Raw genomic sequence first — 24,027 nt, 5'->3', positions numbered from 1 at the left:
GCAATGGAAATGCAGAGATGCAGTAATAAAAGATTTCTGTTCAACCATTTCAAATTCTTCCTGTCCCTGTTTCCTTATAGGGCAGGATCCAGTTGATGTAATCTACCTGAGAAATGGTGCTCATGTGAATTGAGAACTGTAGTGCTTCCTGGAGTTGAGCCTAGGACTTGTGTGCAAAGATTTCTTGTGTCTTGCTGAGACTGAATTCTTTTAAGGACAAAGATTTACACAGATTATCACAGATACTTGTTGGATTCTTCCTAGGAGCCAAACACTATGTTGTGAACACTAGTAGCCTCTGCCTTCCTTTGTGAAGTTTATAGTTTGTCAAGGGAGACATACATTAAATGAATTACAGGGACTGAGGATGTACCTCAGTGGTAGATGGCTTACCTAGTATGCATTAGACCCTGAGTTTGACCCACAGCACTGGGGGAAAAAATATAGTAAGTTCTATGAAGAAAATAATATTAGATGTTAGCTAGTAATTTGGGGGTTTTGTTGTTGGTTTTGGTTTTGGTTTTGGTGGTCCTGGGGGTCTAATCCAGGACCCAGCATATGCTAGGCAAAAGTTAGTAATTTTGAAGTTTAGAGTGCTATACTGAAAAATATGAGTAAAAGTTAGCTTGTTAATGGGCAAATAAATTTATTTTCTTCAGGGAAATAAATTTTTAACTGCATATCAATACAGAGGATTGAGAGGATCTTGCTATTAAAAAGTTATGACAGTATTATCATAAAGTAATCTATTAAGTAAAGCTAATTTTCATTGACCAGATTTGTTTAAATATAGCCTAGAGCAGTATTTTCATAAACAATATTTTGTGACTCTTACCGAGTTCTACTGGGAAGACCAGTTTGCCACCCAAGGAATCCCCTTCAAGAATAATCATAAAATCACAGAAGCCATGTAGAATAGTCTCAGTGGTTCTATTAACCCTCCTAAAATTGGTCCATTGGTCCTTGAACAAGTAACAGAGGTGCTACAGGTGATTGGGAAAACTTGCCAAGCAAATTAACTGAGACAGTTGATCATTTTGCCCAGCGTGCAATAATTTATCTCTGATTTATTTTTTAAGGTGTTCCCCTACCCTCCTTTTTTTTTGTGGTGCTGGACATTGGAACCCAGGACCTCATGCATGCCAGGCAAACAGTCTACAAAGTAGCTACATTCCCAACCCTCCCCCTAATGAATTTCAATATGAATGGTTTCACATGTTATGTTATATAAGGGGTTATATTTTCCCCAGTTGATCTGAAGTAGCTGATTCAAAAGTCAGTTGATGGGCTGGGGTCATGGCTCAGTGGTAGAGCTCCTGCCTGGAATGTGTGGGGCACTAGGTTCAAGTCTCAGCACCATGTATAAATAAATTAATTAATTAATTGTCCATGGACAATTGAAAAAAAAAAGAGTCAGTTGATACAGACCCATGAATTCTTCTCTTCACAGTTTCCGTCTTCACCTATACTTTCTTTATCATCTTCTCAACCCGGAAATTTTTCTGTTCTTTTTCAAAGCTTTGCATTTGTGCCTGTAAGCTCAGTTAATTGGGGACTTGCTCCGTCAGCTGTCCCTGTTCACTGCTTTTCTTCTATTGACTTGCTTTAAATTATTTAATAATTATGTGGTGACCCCCACCAACTCTTCTCTCCCACCATTCTCAGATTTTAATTCATGTTTCCTAAAATGTTATTTGTATAGCACGCAGTATGATTTTACGTTCTCAGTGAGGGTGGGCTTTTTCAAATCCATTGTTATGTGTTTATTATGAGTATTATAAAATTGATATAAAATATTTAACAGTTCCATAAATGTTATAAAATTTTCTTTTGTAAATTAAATTTTTAAATTTACACATATTGTAGAAACTGCAAATAGAGGGTGCTTTTAATTCCTACCCACATTTTACCTTTTAAATACCAAATTTGATAGGGAATAAATCTTGGGAAGACATTTTTAATATCTGCTTTTCTCATTACAAAATACTTAATTATTGTGGATAATCCAGAAGGAAAAACAACATTGAAATCATTTATGTTTCTGTTGCTCTTAAATAACTCTTATTAGATTGTTGTCTATCCTTCCAGTCATGTATTTTTGAATAATAGCATAATGCAACTCTGAGGTCAGCCTGATTCAGGTCTGAACCCAGTTCTACTGTCTTGATAATTTTGGAAAGTGTATTGATTTCTCAGACCTCTTTTCCTTATCTACAAAATGGAGGAATTTTAGGATCTGCTTCATATGATTATTAACTGTAGACTGAGATAGTACCTGAAAGAACTTAGTCTTAAATAAATTTTAGATTTTTTTAAATGTAATAATGTTTTTTAATATAATAATAAAACTACACACTTTCTCTCCCTTAACTTTGATCACTTAACAGTGTATCTTTTCACGTCATTAAATAGTCCTAAAATAGAGGATTTCAAACTTTTTGAGCAACTGTACCTTTAATCAAAATCTTAGGAGAACATCAAAAGGCTAGTCAGTTAAAAGATGGTATCATATAGTAAGAATTTTAACCCTTTGTTAAATTTGGCATATCCAAACTGGAGATTGTAGAACAACATGGGGAAATATTTTCAGTGGCAAATGGAAACACAAGATAATTAACCTGGATTTACTTTATAATATCTGTAAAGTAGATACAGTTGATATCAGTGCAATTTTATGAACTGTTAATATTTTTTAAGTTGTCGATGAACATTGCTGAGAATTGAATCCAGTGCCTCACACCTGCTAGGCAAGCACTCTACCACTCAGCTACAACCCCAACCTATCAATGCAATTTTAAATGAAGAATATTGATGTTAGGGTTTGGGAATTTTGGAATATTTAAAGTTCCTTTTTGTTGTTGAGTTTAATAAAAGCATTTATCTACTTAGACTTTATCCTAACAAATTATAATGCTCACACAATGCAGACTATCTCCACCCATGTGACTCAACATTGCTTGACATTCGCCATGTCCAGAACTGAATTCCTTGTGTTCACTTTTAGTCCTGCCCTTCCTTTTTGTTTATTTCTGTAAATGGCACCTAAGTCAGAAAGACTTAGAAATGGGACATTAGCAAATAACTGTGACACTTCTTTCAGCTCTTTATAATGTCTATTAATCTGCTTCCTTGGTTGTCCTTGATCCCTTCCTCTCCACTTTTACTGCCCCAGCCTGGTTCAGAGACCTGTTCTGATCTCTCTCTAGTCTGTCTCATGCTACCACAGATTAATTTGCAAAAATATAAATTACTCCATTATTCAAAGATAGATTTTAGAAACCTTTTTAAAAATAATTTTTTAAAAATCTATTAAAATAGATTTTAAAAAGCCCACCCTGACTGAGAACGTAAAACTATACTGCATGCTATACAAATAACTTCTAAAAGTATTTAGAAGTTTTGGGTTTTTTTGTATTTTGTTGTTTTGTTTTGCTTAGCACTTAGGGTGGCATTCTCCATTTGGCTTCCATTTTAACCATCTAACTTCGTATCCCACTGGTCCCTGACATGAGCCTCATACTGCATCCAGATTCCTTACCATTCTTAGAGAGTTTCAGGCCTTTGCTCAAACCATTCCCTTTGCCTGCAATGCCTGTTTCCCTTTACTTTCTCCATCCAAATTCTCCCTCTAACACTCATGCTAGACATGGTGGCACATGCCTGTAATCCTAGTGACTCAGGAGGCTAAGGCCAGAGGATTGCAAGTTCAAGGCCAACCTCAGCAACTTAGCAAGAACCTGTCTTAGGGATGTAGCTCAGCAATAAAGCACCCCTGAGTTCAGCACCCAATACTGCCCCAAAAAGGATCCAGTTCATAACTATCCTATGTATAAAAAAGAAACTACTGACACATGCAACAGTATGGTGAATTTCAAAACACGTTAAGTGAAAATCCAGAGACATAAGAGTACTTACTATATGATTCCTAGAACAAAAACTAATATGAGGTGATAGAAATAAAATAGTTGCTAGAGATTAAGGAGAAGAGAATTAACTACAAAGAAACATAAGGGAACTTTTCAGGGGTGATGGAGATGTTCTGTCTCTTGTCTTTGGTAATGATATGTGGGTGTATGCAATGGGCAAAACGCATCAAACAGAACACTTAAAAAGCTACATATTTTGTTGGTTTAATTAGAGCTCAATTTTTAGACTTAATTTTTTAAAAATTGTATGGCAGACCTTTCCTGAGGCTTCCCAGGTAAAAAAATATTGCCTGAGTCCTAACTCAAAATGTTCTGTGTCCCTTTGGGAATTTCACACATTCTAATGTGTATGTACAAACAAATAACACACATAAACACATTTTACTCACTGGACTTGAAGCTCTTTGAAAACAAACCTTGCTCTTGACAGACATCTTTGGGTAACTCCTAGACTTTTTGGCTCAGTACAAATTTCCTAAATAAATATATTCACTCTTCGCTCTTTTCCCACCTAGAAGATGGTTCATGCTTGTCATAAGCACTTTGAAGTCTGAGATGGAAGGAACACTTGAGTTCAGATGGTTGAGACCAGCCTGGACAACACAGCAGAACCCTTCTCTTATAAAAAGGAACCTGAGGCTGGGAATGTAGCCCACTAGTAGAGTGCTTGCCCGGCATTCACAAGGCTGTGGGTTCATTCCCCAGCAACCTCCCACCACATACACACACAAAGACTATAAAAAGGGAGAGCTGACTACTCATAATTCATATAGTCAACTTCAGAAAAATTAGAAATCAGATCTCACTTTTTTGGTGTCAGGATCAAATGCAAGGCCTCACACTTGCTAAGTAAGTACTTTACCACTGAGCCACATTCCAAACCAAATTTTTATAATACCTAGATAAACTGACTTCTCCAAAATTATACTTTAAACTGTGCCTGAAAGAATAAATTTCAAAAAAAATATTTTTAAACCATTCCTTTGTGAATGAAAACTAAAGTTATAACTTTACAAAAAATGGCATACATGTGGCATTTGTGCCACAACTCTCCCTATCCCAAACTATGGCAGACAACTATTAGTTTGGTATCTCTCCTCTTGAGCCCAGACAACCTTTAAGTTATTCTCACTATATATTCCACATAGCCACACCAAGCTTCAAGGATTTGGAGTAAGCATTTAATATTCTCAAAAGGAAGATGCTCAGGCAGTTTTCTATGTAGCTGATTAGCCATGCACAAATGAATCAAGAAAAAGCAATTAAAGACATTTTATTGATAAAAGATGGAAAACAAGTATGTGATGTTATTTCTTAGCTTTATACACAGAAGAATCAGACCAAGAATCAGGAAACTCGGACTGGGGAGATAGCTCAGTCGGTAGAGTGCTTGCCTTGCATGTACAAGGCCCTGGGTTTGATCCCCAGCACCAAAAAAAAAAAAAAAAAGAATCAGGAAACTCGGGTAGGGTTTCATATGGGAGTATTTCTGAGAAGGTCACACAAATTCTGTGACCTAGCTATTTCAGTTGAAACAACTTTGACTTAAATATCCAAGAGGGTCCTGCATAGTTCTAAAATTCTAGTTTTAAATATATATTATATATAAGACCACATATTTGTAGTCAAATTGTATGTTTGTGGTTTAAGACTATTCCAGAGGAAAATAAAAAATAAATTGAAAATTGAAATATGTGTAAATGGTTTGAAAACTGCCAGGTGTTATAAACTGAGTGTTGTGTAAATTCACACGGATTGTACCATGAGCAGGGTGAAATTTGTAGAAGGAATGATGTCAGGCAACTCTGTCTTCAACTTTGAATGAGATGAGCCTTTTTTCCCTCTTCATTTTCTTACAATTTACATTTTATATCTTGAAGGGTCTCTAAAAAGCAGCAAACCCATCCCTAATTGATGTGTGAAATATTTTTTCATCATCTTTTTTTCTCTCCTAGCACCTTATAGCCATCATGGCAACTTCATCTGAAGAAGTTTTACTGATTGTAAAGAAAGTACGTCAAAAGAAGCAGGATGGAGCGCTATACCTCATGGCAGAAAGAATTGCTTGGGCACCAGAAGGCAAAGATAGGTTTACAATCAGCCATATGTATGCAGATATTAAATGTAAGTCAGCTATACTAAGGTCTAATATATATGTATGATACATTTGCTAATAATTTTATAAAAATGTTGCTTATGAATCTTTTGGGGGTTTTTATATCAGAAAATCTTCCAAGCCTTCCTCTTCTCCTTTTCCCAAGCTCTTTCTCCTACCTCCTGCTTTCTCTCATCTTTTTCCTCTGTTGTCATTTTTTGAATAAATCTTTTGCATTTCTTAAAAAAAATTTATGTGGAAATTACAAAATGGGATCAACCTGATCTTTTCACTGTTAATGTAATGTAAATCTGCCTCAGGTAAAGATTTATATGTACTTTTAAGAATTATGTAATATTCCACTGAACGTTGGAGGACAGTTATGAATGGAAGTTTCCAGAATTTTGTTGTTGCAAATACTTTCACAGTGTAGAACTGTGCACTAATATCTTTTTCAAATCGTGTAGGTAGAATACATCCCTTCCAAGGATTAACTGTTTCAAATTGTTTGTGAATTTTAAATTTAATAGATGAGGCTGTAGTTGTAGCTCATTGGTAAAGCACTTGCCTAGCATGTGTGAGGCCCTGGGTTCAATCCTCAGCACCACATAAAGATAAATAAATAAAATAAAGGTATTGTGTCCATCTACAAAAAAAAAAATTTAAAAAATTAAAAAAATTAATGGTTGATGACAGGTTGTCCTGTAATAAACTTGTACCATTTAGGCAAATTGTCTAACTAATCTTTAGTTATGTGGCCATCATCTGTTAGGAAAATACACTTACCTTTATACTGAACATGAATGGGAGATAGTTTTTTTGGTGGTGAGTGCTGGGGATCAAACTAGGGCCTGATACGTGCTACCTCGGCCCGGGAGTATGTTTGTTTGTTTGTTTGTTTGTTTATATTTTGGGGGTTATGCTAAGTTGTCCAGGGCAACTCTACCAGTAAGTCATATACCTGGCTCATTTTTAAAATTTTGAGATAGGGTTCTGCTAAGTTGCAGTCCTTTTCCCTCAGCCTCCTGAGTAGCTGGAACTATAGGCATGCATCACCATGCCCATCTTTTATTTTCCTTTATAATTTCCAACTTTGAAGGCTAACATCAAAATAACTTTTCTTTCCAAATTAACAAGACTAACTTGGAATTTATTACCTAGAAGCCATGGTACTCTGTGGTTCAATAAAAATTGGGTTTAAAAGCCCCTTAGAACTTTTAGTATGGAAAGGATTTCTACAGTTGACCTACGATCTTGAATAGGAGAAACCAAGGAGAGGCTGGACAGACTACCCCTCTACAAATTGTGGTACTTTCACTCAAACTATTAATATGGATTTGTTTATTTCCCTGAACATAAGATTCTTCTAGATAAAATTCTGTGTAGATTTCAGGCAACATGATACCTCCAAAACCAGACAACTGTCAACTTGCATGTGCTCAGTTTACAAATGTCTTTGTGTGTAACAGGTTCCCTAACCCTGTTAGGGAACAGGATTTACCTCTGTTTTGTTGCTGGAAATGACCAAGATCCCTATCTTTCTCCATTGCAATAATTTTGTTAATTTTCAAAAGGAAGTACTCTTAAAATTCATCACACAGTACTGCCCAAGCTATATGGTTTTTTGTCCATTCTCCTGATAAGAGTACCTTCTTTTAAAACTTTTGGAAAACTGCCACAGTTCCTGAAAAGTCTTGCCAACTAACGTGTGTACAAAGAGACTTGTAAACTAGGATCTGCCTGTATTAGCATTTCTTGTAAATGGGAAGCAAGCCCTGTGGCTTTGCAAACACACACTCATTGTAATACCCACAGTGTACACTAAAGAATATCAGCTATTGAGGAGGGTAGCGCTTACCCAAATCTAGATCTGTACCAGAACAGTTTTCATTTTCAGTTGAATATTTAAAAGAATGTCTACTTCTGAAAGTAGTCAGTGAAAATTATCAATAACAAATTGCTCAAGTGGAAATTAGCAGTAATTCTTACCAGAGCTGAAGTTAGTTTAAAAACTTTAAAACATGGACTCTCAGAGACAGGCGCTAAAATAAAACAATGATAAAGCAGAGACTGAGATCCTTAGAAAGAGCTGGGTGCAGTGGAACATGCCTGTAATCCCAGCATACTTGCAAAAGCAAGACTCCAAGCAACTCAGTGAGACCCTGTCTCTAAATAAAATACAAAGTAGGGTTGGGGTTGTGATTCAGTGGCCAAGTGCCCCTGAGTTCAATCCCAAGTACCCAAAAAAAAAAGATCCCTGGAAAGAAGTAATTGTTTTGGAGGAATGGCATAATGAACATCCCAACTGGCCATGTAAATGCTTCATTATTGATGCTTTTAGCAGTAAGGTGTTGCATCTAAACTATTGGACTGGAAGCATCATCTTCATAGTTAAAGTTTCTATTTATTTAAGGTTTAGAGATCTGTATAGCCCAAAATGAGCTTTGTAGGCAATATGTCACACTATCATGAGTCACCCACGTAATGGGACAAAGCCCTCTGTTTCTTTCCTCTATGAAAAAGAGAAGGACTACTATTGCCAATGAAGACTGCTCTTTAAAAACACAGTTCTCCATTATACAGGTATATTTTGGTACTCCCAGCCCTTATTTTTTTGTTTTATTATGAAAATTACAGAAAAATCCAAATAGTACATGGAAAACCTATGTAATAAATCCCACATATATACTGCAATTGTATTTCGCCATATTTGCTTTATTATTTGTTAATATCCAGATCATTGTTAAATTTTCTTAGTTGTCCCAATATGTTAATTGCTGGGTTTTTTTGTTTGTTTGTTTTTTGTTTTTTTTAAACAGGATCCAGTCTAAGTACATGTAGTTGTGGTCTTTACCTCTTTCAGAGATAGTTTTGTAGACTGTCACACATCCTGAATCATTTATTCCTGTGGTTTGTTGTTTTGCTTGGTACTGGGGATCAAACCTGGGAGTCTTCTATGCACCAGGCAAGCATTGCATATTTTCCTTCGCAGTTAGTTAGCAAACCTTGTGTTTGTTTAGCAGTCTTTTTTGATTATGACAAGTCATTTTTATTATTATTTTTTTTAATGCAGTGCTAAGAATTAAACCCAGTATCTCACACTTGCTAGGCAAGCACTCTGCCACTAAGCTACAGCCCCCAGCCCTTAGTGCTGATTTGAGGCAGTGGTTTAAGGACTCTTGGTTAGCTGATTAGAAAGCTTTTGCTTTTTATTTCATTTTGCTTTTCGATGCTGTTGCTTCTCCCCAGGGCCTCACACATGTGCTCACCGCTGAGCTATCACCCCAACCATGGTTAGAAAGCTTTAAAGATTTAGGTCTGCACTAGTTGAATGGAAACAAACCCATTGGTATATGGAAGTGTAGGTATAGTGAATGAGAAGTCTGACACCAAAAGAATACCAAAGAGGGAAGTAGTATTACCAGTGAAATGTTGATCCATACTGTGGTTACACGAGATTATTTGAGAAGAGTAGTGCATTTCTGCAGAGCATTCATATTGGAACAGGGCAATTAAAACCTAAAGGATTCTTCAGTCTTCTTGGCAGGAAAAGTAACTTAGTATAAAGCAATTTCCCCCATATGAATAGTCTCATCTAACTAGCTTCATGCTTCTTTTTAGGCCAGAAAATCAGTCCAGAAGGAAAAGCTAAAATTCAGCTTCAGCTGGTCCTACATGCAGGGGACACAACTAACTTCCATTTTTCCAATGAAAGCACAGCAGTGAAAGAGCGAGATGCAGTAAAGGACCTTCTTCAGCAGCTACTGCCCAAATTCAAGAGGAAAGCAAACAAAGAACTGGAAGAGAAAAACAGGTAAAGGACAAAAAAATTTAGCCTTTGCAGAGATACTAGATTTTATTCTCCTAGTATGGTAATAACTTTGTTACTTTTCTCCTCTTGTGCAGGAAAAAATGGGCTTTGTTATCTTTACCTCTATTTTTGGTTCTCAGCTTTAGCATTTACTTGCTCTGTAACTTTGGGGAAATGAGAATATGCAAACCCAGAAGGTAAATTAACTGCCTCAAGCCTAATATCTGATTAAGAGCAGAACTGAGATTAGAAGGTACTAAGGTTCCTTAATTTCTTTTCCCAGTTCTTTCAGAGAATGTACTGAACTGTTAGAAATGTGTTTATGAACAAGAAACCTGAAAGGATCCATTCTTTGAAAACATGGGACAGAATGTAAAATAATGAGAATTTCTGGTTAATTATTTTATCACCAGTATCTGTCAGGTTATCAGTTGTACAGCTCCCAGTACTTGTCACAATGGCAGATTAATTGCTGAAAAATCTCAAGCATACCTCTTCTATTCCCCATTCACCTTTCTATATAAGAGAATTCAGTAAACAAATACAGACATTGTTGATTGTATTAACAAGGGTACAAAGGTGAATAAGGCCAAATCCATGCCCTTCAAGACTTTAGTCTGTTTCTTCAGATTTATCTTCATTTATTTCTCTAAAAAATTTTTTTGCTCCTGATTGCTTAAAAAATGAACTCTCAATGACCTCTGCTGCTCAGTCATCATAAAATAAAAGCTGTTTTAATCTTTTGTGCCACTAAAGTCTTTTTAAAATGTTATATAAATGTTGTTTTATTCTAGAATTAATTATGTTTAATATATTCTGTCACCAGAATGCTGCAAGAAGATCCTGTTTTGTTTCAACTTTATAAAGACCTTGTTGTAAGTCAAGTGATCAGCGCTGAGGAATTCTGGGCCAATCGTTTAAATGTGAATGCAACAGATAGTTTTTCTACATCCAATCATAAGCAGGATGTTGGCATTTCTGCAGCATTTCTGGTATGTGACTCTTCTAAATTTCTGAAAAAAACAGTGAAAACCCCTGTGTGTGTCTTAATAATGCCTTTTTTTTTTTTTTTCAAAATTTAACATTTCCTTGAAGTAAATTAGAAAATTCAGTATTCGTGATATTCTTCTAAAATATTTTTTAAATACAAGTAGTATTTTTTACATTTATATTTCTTGGTTTTTTTTAAAGCTGTTTTGCTTCCCCCCCATACCTTTATTTTATTTATTTATTTATTTATTTTTATGTGGTGCTGAGGATTGAACCCAGTACCTCACACGTGCTAATCAAATACTCCACCACTAAGATACAACCACAGCCCCCATATTTCTTCTTATCAGTTATATTTCCTTGGTTTTGGGACTTGAACCTAAGCTAGTGAAAGTCAAAGGTACTTTGAAAGTGATTGTTAGAAATTGTACTAATACTGGACCTGGTATGTAGCATAGTAGTAGAGCACTTCTCTAGCATGTGTGAGGCCCTGGGTTCAATGCCCTGTACCACCAAAAAGAAGAGGGAAAAAAATGGGACTAATACTTATTTCTAATATCTTTAATTTTAGGGCTTTCTGGTAACTTTTTTAAATGATTGCTGTATTTTAACTTACAATACAAAGTTAAATGTAAAATGACAATCATAGAAAAAGATTTATAAAGTAAATCTAGAAAAATTGGGAATACTTTACCTGTTCCTTACCTTACCGCCTTAGAGAATAAGATTGTGCTCTCCAGAGGAACTAGAACCATATTTACATTCAACAAAAATTTGAATATCAATTGTATGTTTGTTATCTTTATGTTAGTTTAATTCATAACCTGGATTTATAGTGATTTGGGCATCTGTACAAGTTTTATGTTAAAGCTCCACTAGCTCTCTGCCTTTTGTCACTCTTAAACAAGACTGTTTGCCCATAACAGGCTTTCAGGGATGCAGATTTTACAAGTCACTAGGAGTATGAGAAACAAGTCTGATTTTTTGAGCCCTGCCTCCCTGCTAAAAGTAAAAGTATAGGACTTACTTTGTCCATAGTTCATTTAGAAAGCCTGTTTCCCTCCTTTGTGGAGTGTCTGTTCAGTACTTAGACATATTCCCTTTTGTTCTAATATATATTTAAATTCCTGTGTGTGTGTGTGTGTGTGTGTATGTGCTCTTTGTTTTAGGCTGATGTCCGGCCCCAGACAGATGGCTGTAATGGTTTAAGATATAATTTAACTTCTGATATCATTGAGTCCATATTTAGGACCTATCCAGCAGGTAAGAAGAATTAGTTTTTCAGATGGTTAAAATATTTAGTTGGATGAATTCTATATCAATGAAAAAACAGAAAACCTCCTGTATTCCTGACCAAGTGCAGTAAAATACATAAAATATTTTACCCATTGCTTAACATGCAGTAGATTCTAAGGGTTTAGTAATTAACGTGCACTTATTAATTCGTTGGTAATGATAATTGCCATTCTTTCCGTCAGTGGTTCTTAAACTTTAGCCCTGAACACACCTAAGTGAAATGACTTACCACAGAGGCATCTATAAATTAATTACTCCACATCACTACTTCAGATCATCCCTCATACTATATCCAGAGTGATCTTTCTAATTCACAAATCATTTCTTATGCAGAAAGCATCCTAATGTTTTATGATATGCACCCAAGAACGAAAGCCACAGCTTTAGTCATTCTCCTAGTTAGTGCTTCTTTAAGCCATATACTGTTCTCACTTCCCTACCCCTGCCCCTTTAGTCTTTAAGAAACGCTTCTCCCTCAGGACTCAGCTCAAGCATTGATTGCCTCCTTGCCACCTGCATAAAATCCTGATTTGTTTAGGCAAATCTATTCTCCTCTCCTCTCCTAGTATCTTGTCTGCCCTCAAAGAGTTCTAACCATATTATGTAATTATTTCCTTATGTTTCTGATAACACATTTACTACGTAGTCTATTTGCCAGACACTAAGACCTCTTTTATATTCATTTGATGACAAATATCATGTGAAGTGGGTACTATTGTGACCTTCATTTTACAGATGAGAAAAACAAGGCATAGAGAGTATAAGTAATATGCACAAGGTCACACAGTAAGGGGCAGGCTTAGAATTTTGAACTCAGATTCTGGCTGAAGAAAATACTTTCGAACTCTATACTCTCCAGACTATAAATTTCTAGAAAACTGAGCTGATAGTCCTATGGGTAATGAAATCTTTATTTTCCTATCACCTAAAAGAATACCTGGGATTGAGAGCACACATTTATAATTGTGAACAAACAAGCAGACTTAGGTCTGACTCCAAGGCTCTTGGTTATTCTGTTAAAGCTTAAGAACTTTATTTCCTTGGTGCATAATGCAGTTTTTTTTAATAATTTGTTAAAATTTATAGTGCCTCTTCAAACTAAAAAGCTTGTCAGCAAAAGAAACAATAATGTGAAGAGAGAACCTACAGATTGGGAGAAAATCTTTACCATATGCACCTCAGATAAAGCATTAATCTCTGGGCTATATAAAAAACTCTAAAAACTTAACACCAAAAAAAAAAAAAACACAAATAACCCAATCAATAAATGTGTTAAAAAACTGAACAGACACTTCACAGAAGATATACAATTGATCAACAAATACATGAAAAAACGTTCAGCATTTCTAGCAATTAGAGAAATGCAAATCAAAACTACTCTAAGATTTCTTCTCACTCCAACCAAAATGGCAATTTTCAAGAATACAAGCAACAATAAATGCTGGTGAAGATGTGGGGGAAAAGGTCCACTCATACATTGCTGGTTGGACTGCAAACTGGTTCAACCATTATGGAAAGCAGTATGGAGATTCCTCAGAAAACTTGGAAAGGAACCACCATTTGACCCAATTATCCCACTCCTTGACCTATATCCAAAGGACTTAAAATCAGCATACTGCAGTGACGCAACCACATCAATGTTTATGGCAACTTGACTCAAAATAGCTAAACTATGGAACCAAGCTAGATGCCCTTCAACAGATGAATAGATAAAATGTGTGTGTGTGTGTGTGTGTATGTATGATGGAATATTACTCAGCTTTAAAGAAGAATGAAGTTATGGCATTTGTTGGTAAATGGATGAAGTTGGAGAATATCATGCTAAGTGAAATAAGCCAAAACCAAAGACCAAATGTTTTCTCTGACATGTGGATGCTAATTCACAATGTGGGGGTGGGTTAGGGAAGAATAGTTACTTTATATTAGGTAGAGGGGGGTGGAGGGGAGGTCATGGGGGTAAGAAGGATAGTAGAGTGAAACAGATATCTACATATATGACTGCATGACCAATGTGTTCCTACAATATGCACAGTCAGAAAAAGGAGAAACTATACTCCATTTGTGTATGATTTATCAAAATGTATAAATGCATTCTACTGTCATGTACAACTAATCATAACAAATTTAAAATTTTTAGAAAAAGATTTATAGTGCCTCACCTAAACTTTCAAATCATCTCATATTTATAATCAGATTATGATATCTAGCAATGAGATCTTTATATTAGTTTTTGTCTTTAGTCTGTATTTCTATTATCTAATCTGAGAGGTTTTAAGAAATGAAAATTTAGTAACTATTTTTTGTGTTTTACCCCCCCACAGTAAAAATGAAATATGCAGAAAATGTTCCCCATAACATGACAGAAAAGGAATTCTGGACACGTTTTTTCCAGTCTCATTATTTCCATAGGGACCGGCTGAATACAGGATCAAAGGATCTCTTTGCAGAATGTGCCAAAATAGATGAAAAAGGTAACTGTTTATCCTTGATACACTCTAGTATTCAGCTTTTCACTCTCTAGTTATTAGAGCTATGAATGAATTTTTTTAAAAAATAAATTTTTTTTGTAGTTGTAGATGGACACAATACCTTTATTTTGTTTATCTTTATGTGGTGCTGACGTTCAAACCCAGGGCCTCACACACACTAGACAAAGACTCTACTACTGAGCCTCAACCCTCACCCTGATTTTTTTTTTTTTTTTTTTGATATCTAAAAACGATAAGCTTTGATGAATTTTCTATTTCATTTGTTTTCTAGGTTTAAAAACAATGGTTTCATTAGGAGTGAAAAACCCACTACTTGATTTGACAGCTTTGGAAGATAAACCATTAGATGAGGTAAGAAACAATAAAAGGAGTTAGCAGTCTTTTCCTAACTTAATATTTTTATAGTTTTTAAATTGTCTAAGTGTGGATGTTCCACTTAAGAGATTGTAAAAGAAGCAAAATAGTGTTATCAGAAATGATTTATTGAAATTATTTTTCAGCATGCCTGAGATCCTGGATTTTTGATCCTCAGCACCTTTTAAAAAGTGGGGGTGGTCTTTCAGTAGTGTTGTTTGCCATTAAAGTTACCTTGATGAACTGAAAACCTTGTATGAGTTGCTAAAACTTTTTAGAAAAAATTTTTTAGCTTTTCCATAAACAATTATCCAGGTAATCATGAAGGCTTAACATGATAAGTTCAGCATTATACCTTAGTAGCTAACTTTTTTCTTCTTCCTGTGTTTACTTATTTTTGTGATGCTGAGGATCGAACCCAGAGAGAGACTCAGGCCCTCTATAGACAAGCACACTATCACTGAGCTATATCCCCAGCCCCTAGTTAACATTTAATCCAAAGAAATGTGGATAAATATTAGTAGACAAGGAAAATAACATCACAAACATTTGTTGATGATTGCATACTATCTGTCCAGCCTCCAGTATTCTGATGTCCTTTACCCCACACCTGCCCTAATCTGTTCCAACAGTTAGACCATTGAGAGTAAGCTACCTACATCAGTATCCTGACTCCAGGTGTACAAATTTATGCATTCACAGAGAAAGAAAATATTTCTTTCTGATCTAGTCTTAATTCCACCCTGTCTCCATCTCTGTTCCATGAACTTGCCTTCCTCAATTATTCCCATCACTGTTTTTCATTTTCTTGTCCTTGCCTTATTTTGTGCTGACCGCATAAACATAGACAGCCCCTGCCCTTTTTTTCCTCCTTTCTGATGTTTCCCTTTAGTTTAGTACATGTACTCACCAGTTGAGAAAAAAACAGTATTAAAATTTTGTGCTACAATCTAATTTCACACTAACAGAAAATAATCTTTGGTGCTCACGTGAGTCATTTCCTTGATGATATTCAGTCATTTTCTTGGTAGTTCTCTGAAATAAGTTATTTCCTTGGTGAATTTCAACACATTGTAAACATAGCCTTCTCTTAATCATCCTGATAAAATACTTAGTAAGTTTAAAGATGCAAATTAGTATGATTTTAAAAATGAATGTTTTTCCCCTAATAAAAATAATTGCATATTTTACATACACTTTTTTTTTCACCTTGCTAATTATCAATGTAAATACCATAATTGTGAAATACATAGACTTTAAAACCAAACTACCTAACTTAATGCTGACCTTCTTTTAAAATTTCTAAATTCAATTGTTTTTGGTTTTTGGTTTTTTTACTTTTTTTAATAAAATGAAACTAATTGTACTGGCCTTATAGGGTCATTTTAAGAGTTAAAGAGGGAGCTAATGGTGCGGCTCAGTGGTAGAGAACATGCTTAATACATGTGAGACCCTGGGTTCAATCTCTAGCATTTAGCACCCCAGTAAAAGTTAATAGAACCTGATATGTGGTAAGTGCTCAATAAGTAATATGTTGTTATTGTTATTACCTACATTTAAAAAAATTTTTTTTAATATCTGTAGATGGACAGAATGCCTTTATTTGTTTATTTTTAAATAAATAAGGATCAAGCCCCGTGCCTCACATATGCTAAGCAAGCACTCTGCCACTGAACTACAGCCTCAGCCCTATTACCTACATTTTTAAATGCCTGCATGGTATGGCTATTTCAACATTTGTATAAGCAATTTTTTTTTTTTTTTTTTAACAGTACTGGGCATTGAACTCAGGAACTCATGCCAGGCCAAGCACTCTGCCACTGAGTTGTATCCCCAGCCTCTAACCCATCTCTAACAGAAACAGTGGTTAATTCCATTTTCCTTTAGTGCCTTTTTTTTTTCATTAACTTACAATTGTTTTAACTGTCACAGGATATTGTCAAGCCTCTTTATGAACAAATTTTGTTTCACCGTTTTAAATACTAATTACATGATGACAAATCCCAAATGTCCCTGATCTAACTTGAAAGCACAAAAATCTTATATGAAGTTACCTGCTTGATACCTCCATTTACATGTTTTATATCCATCTCAGCTGATCATGTCCAAAATGGAACTCTTGATTCCCAGCCTGATAAACTATTTCTTCTGACTCATCTGTATCTCAGTAAAAACTATTAACATTTACTCGAGCCCAAAATAAAACCTTGGAGTCTCCTTGATTCCTCCCCTTGGTTCACATCCATCTATTCAGTTCATCAACGGATTTCTACATCTCTGATCTGCCTACATCTCTATCTCTGCACCCTTTGACTTGTAAGTTGCCCCTGTCTTCGGTTTGATTGCTTGCATTAGTTCTCTAATTGATCTTCCTGTTTGTACTTTTGACCCATATAGTCCATCTTCCTCTAGCAGGAAGAGTTATAAATCAGGTCATAGTGCTCCCCTGTGTGAAGCTCTTCAGTGACTTCTCATTGAAGTTAGAATAAAAATTCTAACTACTAGTTGGGCGTGGTGAGGCACACCTGTAATCCCAGCAACTTGAGAAGCTGAAGAAGTAGGATCTCAAGTCTCAGTAACTTAGTGAGACCCAGAATAAGAAATAAAAAGGGCTAGGGATGAAACTCAGTGGTAGAGTTCCTCTGGGTTCAATTCCCAGTTAACTCCCCACCCCCGAAAAAATAGCCCTCCCCTAAGACTCTGCTTCATTTGACCCTTACCTACTTTTACCTCAGTTTTGGCCTCTTTCACTCCCACAAGCCCCAGATATAATGACCCTTTCAGTTCCACACCAAGTTTACCACGGAGCTCTTTGCACTTGCTGGTCTTCTAACTACTCTTCCCCTAATTTTTTTTACCCATTTCTAGATGTCTGTTGTAGTATCACTTTTTCAGAGAAACCATCCCATCTAAAGTAATTCTCCCCAACTCATTCTATGTTACCTTCTCTGTTTTCTATTATTTGTTACTTCCGAAAAACATCTATTTTTGCTTGATAACTTTTAGTCCTTTTCTCAGTAGAGTATATTTCATAAGACTGACGTTCTTGTTCTTGATGTATCCCCATCAAATGGCATATATGAAGAACATAGTAATTATTGAATCGATGCATAAATGGCATAGGAAGTCTTCTGTTATCTCTCTGGAACTTTTTTCTTTTTTTCCTGAAATTGTTGGGGATTGGTTGAATTTAGGGCCTCGTGGGCATGCATTTCTTGCGCTTCTTTGGTCTTATGTCTCAGAGTATGTCTCACCAGTCCCTGACTTACCCTTTATTCTAGGTATACTAAATTGCATATAAACTCATGACACAATATATACTACTTTTCTTTTTATACTTTCATTAGGCAGTTTCCTTTCAGCAGAATGTTAACCATGTCTGTCTAATAAGCATCTGTTTATCCCGTGGTGCTCCTTGAAGCTTTTTCAGACCTCTTCTCTTCCGTAGGATTAACCACTACTCTCTCATAAGTAACTCTTACCTACAGATACTGGCTTATAGCCCAACTTCCTGCTAACCTAGTATTCAAGCTTCTGTGGCTCATGGTCTCACCATTTATCAAGTAATTACTAAATTCTTAATATATGCCATGTGCTGGGGATAGGCCGGTAAACAAGAATAAAGTCAGCCTCATGGAACATGTACTCTACCAAGACAAAAGTGACTGGCACATATCACGGAAAATACGATTTTTTTTTTTTTTTTTTTTTTAATGCTACAAGTATTATGAAGGAAACAGGGCATAGTGGCACATGCCTATAATCCCAGTGACTTGAGACTAAGGCAGGAGGATCGTGAGTTTTAGGCCCTAAGCGATTTGGTGGGACCCTGTCTCAAAATATAAAATGAAAAAACCTAGGGATATAGCTTAGTGGGAAAGCACCCCTGGTTTCATTCCCCAGTGTTAAGAAAGAAGGGAAGGGAGAAAGGGAGAAAACAGGGTGACATGATGGAATGACTGGTTTGTGGAGAGCTACTTTAGGATGGTTAGGGAAAGTCTAACTGAACAAGTGACCTTAAAACAGAAGTCTAATTATCTTCAAGACCTAGCATTTGACATGAATTCAGTCTTTATTTGAAAATATTATTTAATTCTCCAATATCACGTTTTATAGAGCTTGAAAAAGTTGATTACCCTGCGTAGGATAATGGCTGGAAAAAGTAATAAAACCAGAATTAAAATTTCTGTCTGACTCCACAGTCCCATGTTTTTCCTCCATTTTATTCTGTTACTACTTTTGCTATTTTGGTAACTACATCAAAAATTGTTTTTCGTTGTTGTTGTTGTTTGTTTTTGGATGGAGGTACTGGGATTTAACCCCAGGGGTACTTTACCACTGAGCCACATCCCCTGCCCTTTTAATGTTTTATTTTGAAACAGGGCCTCACTGAGTTGCTTAGGATCTCATTAAGTTGCTGAGACTGGCCTCAAACTTACAATCCTCCTGCCTGTGCTTCCAGAGTTACTAGGATTACAGGCATATGACACCATGCCCAGCAAGAATTGCTTTTTAAAAGAAATGCAGAGAGGGCTTCTGGGGTAGCTCAGTGGTAGAGCACTCTCCTAACAGGCTTCAGGGCCTGGGTTCAATCCCCAACACCTTCAGAAAAAACAGTACAGAGTTGAAGATTAAAAGGGGGGTTTGCAAAAAGCTAAAAGGAGTTAATGATAATTTTTATGTGTGTAGTGTCACTTATAAATGTTTACATGTAACTATTTAAAATTCATGAGAATTCATTGTTCTGTAATCCAGCACATTTTTCAACTAAGCTTGTCTTTCCTATTAGATAAGATCAGAACCTTACCTTGATTTTTAATGTACTAAATTGTTTTCATAGGGCTATGGCATTTCCTCTGTGCCGTCTACTTCCAATTCCAAATCCATCAAGGAGAATAGTAATGCTGCCATCATCAAGAGGTTTAACCATCACAGTGCCATGGTTCTGGCAGCAGGTCTCAGGAAACAGTTAAGTATACCTGCAAAGGTGCACTTATTGAGCTTTTCAGGATATCCAGTTGTGGTAGTATTCTACTTATAGTTTATAACATTAATTTTTTCCCCTTTGTTTTAAGAGAAGCACAAAATGAACAGAATAGTGAGCCCAGCAGCATGGATCGAAATTTCGGAGATGCAGACAGCTTTCAGCCAGCAGTCAAAAGGGTATGGGCAAAAAACTAGGGCCACTTAGGCCTTGGGTTTCTCCAGATATAAAGTATCTGGGAGGAGCACTTCATGTTGCTTATTACAAATGACTTTCTCTGATTGAGACATTAAGTATTTGACTTCAAGTGTAGGACATTTTAAAGCTCCTCAGCTTTGACTCTTCAGCCAACTTTTCCTTGAGTCATATCTATTACTGTTTTTATTGGGGTTTTATTTCCTTCACATAAATACGTATACACAATTTTATGTGTATGTGTTATTTTCGTGGAAAGAGTATTCAGCAAAGGCAATAGAAATTTTAAAAAGTTCACATATAGGACTTTAAAAGGTGAATTTACCTTCCTTTTAAACCTAGCATTTTGGAGCTGAAAGTATCTTCTTATTAAATATTCCAGAAGTCATTTGAGAATATGGGGACTATGGATAGAGTTGGCTACTTATTTCTGCAACTTGATTAAGCTACTCTATCCCTCTGTTTTTTAAACCCCAATTATAAAAATAAATTAAGATAAAGCTTTCTTAGCAATTGGGTGCTGGGCACAGTAACACACACCCATAATCCCAGAAACTTAGGAGACTGAGGCAGGAAGATTGCATGTTTAAAACCAGCCTCAGAAACTTAGCAAGGCCTGAAGCAACTTTTTATTTTTTGAAAATAAAAATTTAAAAAGGGCTAGGGATGTGACTTAGTGGTTAAGTGCCCTTGGGTTCAATCTCTGGTACCAAAAAAAAAAAGAGCAGTCAGGCAATATAAAAAAATTTTAAAACTATGCTCTCAGTTCCATTTCTGGACATTTATTTTAAGGAAACAATGATATGTATAAGATTTGGATATATTCATTGTAATATTATAATAGAGACAGTAACAATATCCTGATATTTGTAATACATCCAGTACAATGGAGATTGATGGATACAATCATTATTGACTTTAAAAGGATTAATGGGTCCGTAGTAGAGTGCTTGCAGCATGCATGAGGTACTGGGTTCAATCTCCAGAACTTAAAAAAAAAATTTTTTTTTAAGAATAATAATGAACTACAGATAGTCCTCAACTTGTTTTAAAATGGGTTTATCAGGGTATTGAATGCATTTTCAACTTAATGATATTTTCAGCTTGCAGTGGGTTTATCAGGACATATCCATTTAAAATCAAGGAACATCTGTATTGCATCAAAAGAGTTCATAGAAAGACTATATGGTACATCTTTTTTATAACAAAAGGAGTTTATGGACTTTAAAAAGGCTCCAAAATAAATACTCTTTAAGTGGTTTTCTTGAGAAGTGGGGATATAGCTCAGTGGTATAGTACTTGCCTAATTTGTGCAATGCCCAGGATTTGATTACCAGCACCACAAAACAACAACAAAGACTAATTTTTTTCCAACGCTAAAATAGAAATCCTATTTTAAGTACCTAAAAAAATCTAAAAGCATAAATAGATAATTCATTTGGGGGAAAATATAGTAAAAAATAAAACTTTCATATACCAAATTGGCAAAAATTAAAAGTTCAGTAAATAGTGTCATCAGAGTGTAGGAAAATAGGTACTTTTTGTAATTGCTTTCTCAGAAAATTGGTTCTACCATTTATAAGATAGTAATCACTAGAAAGTAAAGTTCATAGTGGGAAGATTTCAATTTTTTACCCTCTGTGCAGTTTTAATTTTTCGGTCAAATTCATTATTGGTATAAGAGAAAGTTACTCACAAAATAAAAAAGACTGTTAATAATTATAGGCGAAGTTACAAGAATCCATTGAATATGAAGACTTGGGAAAAAATAATTCCATAAAAACGATTGCACTAAACCTCAAGAAGTCAGATAGGTAAGTTTTATCACTGGTTAATAACTTGAAGTAGAGTAGTTATGTAGCACAGTTCACTGCAAAATATATTGTGCAAGTATGGCATTCATTTTTTTAGTCACTTTATTACCATTAAAGTACAGTATCTTTTTATTCTTTAGATTTATTCTGTTGCCTTATAGAGAGGAATATACCTATAATCCCAGCTATTTAGGAGGCTCAGGCAGGAGGAGCCAAAGTTTGAGACCAGCCTTGGCAACTTTTGAGACCCTGTCTGAAAATAAAAATTGCTGAGGATAATATAGCTCAGTAGTAGAGCACTTGCCTAGCATACTCAAGACTCTGGTCTCAATCCTCAGTATCCTCCCCAAAACTTTTTCTCACTTCATGCAGCTTATAAAAACATCCTAAATGATCAAAATCAAGAAAATAAATTTTGATTCTTCATGCTGTTTCTAGTGTTACCCTTATGGGAATTAAATTGTTTTATTGAAATCCCTTTAACTGTAACATCATTTTTGCCTTGGAGAGGGAATGTTGCATTGACCATTAAAATGTTTGAAAGACAGAAATTAAGTACTTTTACTCTGTGTGATTGGTTTCTTCTTCTGTGCTAATTTTTAGGTATTATCATGGTCCAACTCCAATTCAATCACTACAGTATGCCACGAGTCAGGACATTATTAATTCTTTTCAAAGTATTAGGCAAGAAATGGAAGCTTATACACCCAAGTTAACTCAGGTAGGTGACTAATACTGTTTAGTTCCCATGGATCCTTCCTCAGTTTATGAGCACAGCCAGCTTAACTATACAACTAATATTTTAATTGGGTTTAGAGATCTATTCCTGAAAAATAAACTAAAAAAAAAAAAGAGAGAGAGAGAGAGTTGGAGAATAGGTATTTGGCATATTTGGGAGGTATCTGAAGATAATGAAAACAGTGAATTTTGTGATTGCTAGTTTCTTATTTCCACATACTCAGTTTTATTGGGAAAATTGCCCAAATTGCCAAACTACTTTGGGCCTTTGCTCTCTGGATAGTCTGCATGACCTCAAATTCTCTTCATTTTTCTCACCCTTCACACTTTGATTAATCACTTTGATTAATCAGCAAGTCCTGTCAGTTCTTCTTTCAGTATTTCTTGACTCTATCAACTTGGTTTAGGCAAACTTGATCAGTTTTCCTCGACATTACTGAAAATTATTTTTGTTAAAAATTAGAAGAGTATCTGGGCACAGTGGCACATGCATGTAATCCCAGCAGCTCAGGAGGTTGATAACAGAAGGATCATGAGTTCAAAGCCAGCCTCAGCAGCTTACCAAGGCACTAAGCAACTCAGGGAGACCCTGTCTCTAAATAAAATATAAAAAAGGGCAGGGGATGTGGGGCTCATTTGTTGAGTGCCTCTGAGTTCAATCCCTAGTACCAAAAAAAAAGTTAGAAGAGTAATTACTAGGCACTTGGAAGGGGGTGACAAAAGAGTGAGGGTAGAAGGGTGGATGAATAAAATATCAGAGTGAGTTCCGTTAATTTGTACAATTAATGTGTTGATAATTTTTTGATAATTTTTTTAAAGACCTTGTATAATCTGACCCTAACCCACTTCTCCAGTTCCTTCTTCAGTCTCCACCACTTCCTTCTACACACAACCTGAGTTCTGTATTACTCCCTAACATGCTGTGGTATCTAGAGTTTTTTGATCACATCATCATCTTCATACTTCCCATGCTTTTCCTTATACTTTTATCCCACATTGGGATTTTTTTTTAACTTTATTTTGAAGTAATCTGATTTACAGAAAGTTGCAAAAAATGTTTTTAGATCCCCCCCTATTTTTGAAAGTAAATTAATGGTGTAATCTCCCTTTACTCCTATGTGTTTCAGTGTATATTTCCAAAAAACTGAGAAATTATTTTAAATAGCAAAGTACAACTACAGAATTAATAAGTTAATGTTGTTGGCTGGGGATATAACTCAGTGATAGAACACTTACCTAGCATGCACAAGGTCCTGAGTTCAGTCCCCAGCACTGCTAAGTAAATAGACAAACATTGTTAAAGTAGTATTATCTAACCTAATAGTTCTTAATAAA

The 24,027-nt window shown here is 35.5% G+C and overlaps 1 protein-coding gene across 1 annotated transcript in view; it reads left to right on the top strand.

Annotated features, from left to right (window-relative positions):
• Positions 1–24,027, top strand: part of Gtf2h1 (general transcription factor IIH subunit 1) — a 34,751-nt gene that overhangs the window by 2,623 nt on the left and 8,101 nt on the right. The window contains exons 2-11 of the mRNA XM_047516294.1: positions 5,882–6,050; positions 9,643–9,835; positions 10,659–10,824; positions 11,992–12,085; positions 14,440–14,589; positions 14,879–14,958; positions 19,802–19,929; positions 20,037–20,124; positions 21,866–21,954; positions 22,558–22,675. Coding sequence (XP_047372250.1) covers positions 5,897–6,050; positions 9,643–9,835; positions 10,659–10,824; positions 11,992–12,085; positions 14,440–14,589; positions 14,879–14,958; positions 19,802–19,929; positions 20,037–20,124; positions 21,866–21,954; positions 22,558–22,675 — 1,260 coding nt within the window. The 5' untranslated portion in view covers positions 5,882–5,896. The remainder of the gene's footprint in view (positions 1–5,881; positions 6,051–9,642; positions 9,836–10,658; positions 10,825–11,991; positions 12,086–14,439; positions 14,590–14,878; positions 14,959–19,801; positions 19,930–20,036; positions 20,125–21,865; positions 21,955–22,557; positions 22,676–24,027) is intronic.

This window comes from Sciurus carolinensis, chromosome 11 (assembly GCF_902686445.1).
Source record: "Sciurus carolinensis chromosome 11, mSciCar1.2, whole genome shotgun sequence".
In the NCBI taxonomy this organism is placed as follows: Eukaryota; Metazoa; Chordata; class Mammalia; order Rodentia; family Sciuridae; genus Sciurus; species Sciurus carolinensis.
This window is presented reverse-complemented; position numbering and strand designations above follow the sequence as displayed.